The 6,434-nt window shown below is 38.2% G+C and overlaps 1 protein-coding gene and 1 long non-coding RNA gene across 3 annotated transcripts; one reads left to right on the plus strand and one right to left on the minus strand.

Moving 5' to 3' along the window:
* Positions 1-104: 104 nt before the first annotated feature.
* On the minus strand, positions 105-2,288 carry LOC114820106 (uncharacterized). Of its 2 annotated transcripts, none has more exons than XM_029090370.2 (4): positions 1,612-2,288; positions 798-908; positions 600-680; positions 105-488 (listed from the first exon to the last, which is right to left on the minus strand). In XM_029090370.2, the coding sequence occupies exons 1-4, from the start codon at positions 1,876-1,878 to the stop codon at positions 414-416; spliced, it is 534 nt and encodes a 177-aa protein (XP_028946203.2). In that variant the 5' UTR covers positions 1,879-2,288; the 3' UTR covers positions 105-413. The 2 variants fall into 2 exon arrangements, with proteins under 2 accessions (XP_028946203.2, XP_028946202.2); XM_029090369.2 differs by having other exon boundaries at positions 105-497; positions 1,612-2,274.
* Positions 2,289-5,477: 3,189 nt separating this feature from the next.
* On the plus strand, positions 5,478-6,138 carry LOC139190155 (uncharacterized). Its single transcript, XR_011574194.1, has 2 exons — positions 5,478-5,814; positions 6,100-6,138. It is a non-coding gene; the product is annotated as an uncharacterized lncRNA (long non-coding RNA).
* The last annotated feature ends 296 nt before the right edge of the window (positions 6,139-6,434 follow it).

Genomic DNA, 6,434 nt, shown 5'->3' on the forward strand with positions numbered 1-6,434 from the left:
AAAAAGACACTCCATATGTCCCAAAATCACTCATAAAACTTTACATTATTACATAAATATCATGGCCTTTGCAATCCATAAAAAGTTAGAACAAAGAATAGGAATAAATTCAAAGAACCCCACATTACACTAGGAAGTAGTGTAGTACAGTGTTTGGATACATGGAAAAATGAGAAGAAAAATGCAAGGCCAGATGCTTTTAGTTACAAACCTGCTTAAATTTAAAGGGTATTTTCCTGCCTAAATCAGCCAAATGTTTTTACCAAACACTAATTAACGAAACAAACCAACTTAGAAATTACACCAAATGCAAATCACCACCCATATATGTAAACACCGAAAAAACTCACCTTAAATACATCATCACACAAACCTAATCAGATCATCAGTTACCCACATAGGCTGCTATTTCTTCACTTTAATGATTCTATGTTCTTGCTCAGCTCCTCCAGCTTCTTCATCCTCGTCTTCTCACTTTCGCTCACCAGCTGCATCAAATGTTACACGACAACAAAACAATCTCAAAACGTTGAATTATATAAACACTATGTAATTGCAACCCTACCTATGCCACATAAAAAGTTGTTTAACAAACTAACCTCCATTAGCTTTGTGATAAGCTGCACTTTTTCTCTGTTCTTTTCATTGAAAGCCTCAAGTGCATCTCTGTATTCCTTTTCCTGTGACAAGTTACAAACCCAAAATTCATCACAACCACGCACGAAGTGATCCATAATTGCATATGCATAGCATTAAACATTAACACCAAAATGTGGTAAAAATCCAAGTTGTGTAACCTTCTTCTGGCAGGTATGTCCTAGTGGCTTTAACTCTTTGTTAATCGCATCGATCCTCTTACGAACTTGTGAAACATCCTTCCTCATCGGATCTGAGAGCCCTTCAAGCTCCTGGAAGTTCCATAATTTACGACAAAAAGGAAATTAATCATCTACTAATTGCTAGCAACTGATTCAACGGCTATATTTCTGGTTCAACCAGCAGAAGATGATGCACATGGGACACAGATATTTTCAACAAGGCATCCTTGGACTTATATTCTTGTCGCAAACATAAACAAGTGACCAAATAAAACCTGACCATATGACAAATTTGAGGGTTTTGAGAAAGAAGAGAATCTGTTTTTTGCCATATCAAAAACTTTAAACTTTGTTGTTGAAATTTCTCAGCTAAATTCCATATTTTGATGTGTAGAGAACCCCAGATTTACTCTGTTAGCTGAGACAAACAAATAATTCTCTTGAAAAAAATTCTAGAAATTAGTAAAGAAAAATGGAATTACCTCCATCAAAGAGTTCATGGCCTTTGTAAATACATAAACCGAAAATTCAAAAACGAAAATCCAAAAAACAAAAAAAAAACAAAAAAATGAAAAAATACCCAATTTATTTTCATTACATGTTCTGGAGATCTAGGTTTTTCCTCCAACTTTTGTCACCCAGAATTTTCAGAAAGTTAAATTCCCTTGAAAACCCACAATTTTCTTTTGCATAAAATCATTTTTAACCCTTTAATCTAGCCTAAAATACACACAAAAAAAGCCCATAAAAATCATCGTTTAATTGGAAAAAGACTTTATTTTTTGGCACAAACCTCACGAATGGTGGCCAAACGCTTGGTCTCCTCTTCCACACGACCCAACTGAGCCTGAACCTTCTCTCTGACCTCCATCTTCTTCCTCTCGATCTCCTCCTCTTTGGCTCTGAAAGTGGAAAGCGCCGACCTTGACATCTCCTCGTCCTCCCTCGACATGTTGCTGCTGAAGCTGAGGCTTCCGGAGGAGTTCTGCAACATCAGCTGCTGCTGCTGCTGCTGCGGCGGCGGCTGAGCCGCCTCCTGAGACTGCTCCGTCTGCATCATCTTCTCTTCAACCTCCTCTACTTCGTCCCCACAGAAACAAAAACCAACCCTTTTCCTGAAATTCGCTATATTTTCTTATCTCTTTCTTTCCCTTTTGCTTTTGCCGATACAGTGCAACACTGTATAGAGTTCTTTCGCAAACCTATCGATACTTGCTGGTACGCTCGCTCTGTAGGACTCGAATTCACTCTCTGAAACCGATTAAACGCATGTGAAGAGAAAACTCTCGGAGGCTGAGGGGCTGAGAGGCTGGCGTTAAAGGGTTGCAAAACGTCAAAGCTAGCAGCTAATTGTGTTCTTTAATAAACCAACAAAAATTAATAATAAAAGATTAAAGGAAAAAAAAAGGGAAAAAAGAAAATGGAGAATTAGAAAAAGAATTTGGGAAAAGCTTTTTGTTGAAATGACCCAACTGCCAACCACAACCTCTACCCGTTTGTGTAGGCCCCCCACCTGAAAAAATCCCTCTTGGAATTTCAAAATTCTTGGTTTTTTATTGAAACCCCGATTTGAAATATTTACCTTGCTCAGAATTTTTTGTAATTTTACAAGAAGTACAAATAGTCTAGAGCAGTGTTATTCACGCTTATTTTTACCTTTTACGTACTTATTTTAATTTGTAATTATCAAATCGAATGAATTGAAGAAGATTTATTAATAAAAACTAGTAAGACTGTGTGAAAAGTAAAAACACGTATAAAAATAGTACGGGTAGTCTAGTCTTTTACAGTAGGATATTTTCTTATGTTGTAGTTTTCTGCATCAATAAAGATTCCAAGTTGTGGATATTATTTACGTGGTGTGGAGATTCTCTTTATATGACAATTTATGAAATATATTGGACTAATTAGAAATTGTATATTTGAGAAATGTTTGCAAGTGGTGGAATGTCATAAATAAAACATTCATCTATTTGCATTCAACATAATGTGCTCCGAGTTTGACATGAAGACGTAAAATATATCATGTTCCAATTCTTTTTTTTTTTGGTCAAAAAAATAAAAAGAAAATAAGCCGTGGGTTTCGATCCCACCCCAGCCTATATTATTTTTCATTAGTTGAAATGCTTTATAAGGTAGCCTTGTTATAGACACTCTTAACATGAAAGTGCGATGTTGTGTAGAGTCTTCTTAACATAAACATACACATAAAACTTGATGAGAATCTCGGTCGAAGTGAAACGAGGGCATGGAAGTTTATCTTAAAAAAAGTAGATGTTTGTACCTCAAGAGATTTTGACAAATTGGATTATCTTTAAGACAATGTATAACCAAGACTAATTAATCCACGATGGATACCCTTTGAAAGTGTATATGTGAAAAGAGAAATGAGCTTCCACTCTGATACTAATTGGAAATAGAAGTAGCAACTCAACTCCTTATAAAGCTTTGTAAAGTTTCTTAATTTCTCGATGTGAAATTCAAGCTTTCAGCAGTTACTATTATTACTTCTCAATTTTCTCATACTTATTCATATAAGGAAATGATTTATGCACATCATTTCTCTCCTTAACCTTTTTTTTTTTTTTTTGTATTGCTTCTTCATTGTTTTATTCGACATAAAAATCAGAAATAAATCAAAGTGTGCATAAAAAACAAAACAGTGTGTGAAATCATTTTCTATCTTATAAAATATAGTATCGATGAGAATTTTGGAAGGATGGTGATGAACATGGGTAGACAAAGTTGTTACTTTCCAATCGATGTTGCAATGTTTGGTGGACGGACAACTTTAACCTTTTAGGGTTAACTCATTCACATGGGCTACACGCAAAGCACATAATGCATTGGTAAAAAGAGAACATCATCATACGTGCATGCTTTTGTCTGTGTGTCAAAAATATATTTAGGTTGGTCATTCTATCGACCATCTTTATTCGGCAACTTTAATCTAACCATCCAACCTTCATACCACATATTAACGTCAATTGATAAAGCTTAATATGTCAAGCATTTGCTAATTTTAAAAGAATGACGGTAGTTGTACCATTTTTATTCATCCGACTGTCACATCCCGGCCCGGGGCGGATCACTTCCCGGGCCCGCTACACCACCGTAGCACGATATTGTTCATTTTGGGCTTACCATTCCCTCACGGTTTTGTTTTTGGGAACTCACGAGCAACTTCTCAGTGGGTCACCCATCCTGAGAGTGCTCTAGCCCTCTTCTCGCTTAACTTCGGAGTTCCTACGGAACCCGAAGCCAGTGAGCTCCCAAAAAGTCTCGTGCTAGATAGGGATGAGAATATACATTTAAGGATCACTCCCCTGGGCGATGTGGGATGTTACAATCCACCCCCTTTAGGGACCCGACGTCCTCATCGGCACACCACTGTCAGGGTTAGGCTCTGATACCAATTGTCACATCCCGGCCCGGGGCGAATCACTTCCCGGGCCCGCTCCACCACCGTAGCACAATATTGTCCACTTTAGGCTCCGACCATGCCCTCACGGTTTTGTTTCTGGGAACTCACGAACAACTTCCCAATGGGTCACCCATTCTGGGAGTGCTCTGGCCTCCTTCTCGCTTAACTTCGGAGTTCCTACGAAACCCGAAGCCAGTGAGCTCCCAAAAGGCCTCGTGCTAGGTAGGGATGGGAATATACATTTAAGAATCACTCCCCTGGGTGATGTGGGATGTTACAATCAAGGAAGAAAATATCGGTAATATCAGAAATATCGGTAGTCCGAAAACACGAAAATATCGATGGAAATATCGGGATAATATCGATATCGATAAAAATTACATGGAAACCACGGAAATTGTAAGAAAAACTTGGAAATTTTTAATGAAACTTTGCAGGATGTTTATTTAGTCAATTATCTATTAGTTTATCACAAAAAATTGGAAGGATATGCATTGCATGATGGATTTAACTGATTTAAGTTGATTATATAGCGAGCTGGCAAACATTGTGAGTGTAGAAAATATGTAGTAATTAATGAAAGAAGTTTAAACACACCATAATCATTTATATATAATGAATTAGTACAATATTTTACACTTTATACATTGCATGGTAAGATACATGAGTGACTTAGTACCACATAGAGTTCCTATGAGGTTCAAAATTTTCATTATCTTCGTCATCTCTATGTGTAGAGTAAGTGTATTTTAGCATATTTTCACAAAAACATAAGTGATATGGTGGTCAAGGTGTTGAAGGAGTAAAATGGGAGGGGTTCGAATCCCCTTGGTGTTTTTTTAAATATAGAAATTTATCCTAGATAATAAATATTAGCTTGCAAGCCTTGCAGACATCTTAACAACCATATAAATATTACAGGCTAGGTGTGTGGTTGACAAAGGGAGGGGTTTGAATCCCCCTGGTGTTTTTTTTCTTCTTTCTTTCTTATTTTCTTTTCCTTTTCCTTTTCTTCTTTTGTTTTCTCCTTCCTTTCAACTAAATAATTCATAATTTAAATTTATATAACCTTTATATATATATATATATAAAATATATCTCAAACTTTTAAAATTATAAAACACCCACGTAGTATGGGTGGATCTCAAACTTGGACAACTTTTTAAAATACAAAGAACCCACTACGTGGGTTTTCATAATTAAAACATGACCACAACTTTTTAAAATACAAAGAACCCACTACGTGGGTTTTCATAATTAAAACATGACCACAACTTTTTAAAATACAAAGAACCCAACCCACTACGTGGGTCTCTCCCCCACCTCGAGACCCCATTTCCTTCTCTCACTCTCTTCTCTGCACTGTCTCTCTCTCTCGAAAGTTCGAAACCCTCTTACCTCTCTCCCTCTCTTGCTGTGACCACACACACACACGCAGCAACACCATCTACTCGACTCGAGCAGATCGAGGACACCACCATCATCACATATCATCAGTCTTCTCTCTCCCGCCTCTGCGAGAATGGCGGAGCCCATAACTCTCCAGCGAGTCTTCTTTGATTTTCCGGTTAGGTAAGTCTCGGATCTCTCTCTCCGTGTTAGTGTGAAGCTCAAATTAGTTCGATCTGCTGCACTGCCCTTCGTTCACCACCGCAGAAAGAACAGACAGGGAGCTTGTACTGCTATAAGGGACTATGGCGAAGGTAGCGCATTCGTCGTCGCCATCGTCGTCGGTGGTCAGGTCAACTCCCGGTCCCTCACCTTCTTACCTCTTCGATTGATTCATGCATATGAATTGTGGTTGTGTTTTCAATCGCTCTGTAGCTTAGATCTTGATCTTAATCGTGTTTTTGCAAGGTTTTTGGGACGAAATCGGCTCGGGAATCGGCACACCCATTTCCGGCGTTCTTCTCCGAGTAGCCCAATTCCAAAATATCGCGATAATTTCGGAAATATCGCGATATTATCGATATTATCGCGATATTTTGACGAAAACTCTTTGGATACCTATTAAAATATCGGTCCGGCGAAAAACCAATAATATCGACGATATGCCGATATTATCGGCATTTTCTTCCATGGTTACAATCCACCCCCCTTAGGGGCCCGACGTCCTCGTCGGCACACCACGGCCAGGGTTAGGCTCTGATACCAATTGTCACATCCCGGCCCAGGGCGGATCACTTCCCGGG

This window comes from Malus domestica, chromosome 12, assembly GCF_042453785.1.
Source record: "Malus domestica chromosome 12, GDT2T_hap1".
NCBI lineage: Eukaryota > Viridiplantae > Streptophyta > Magnoliopsida > Rosales > Rosaceae > Malus > Malus domestica.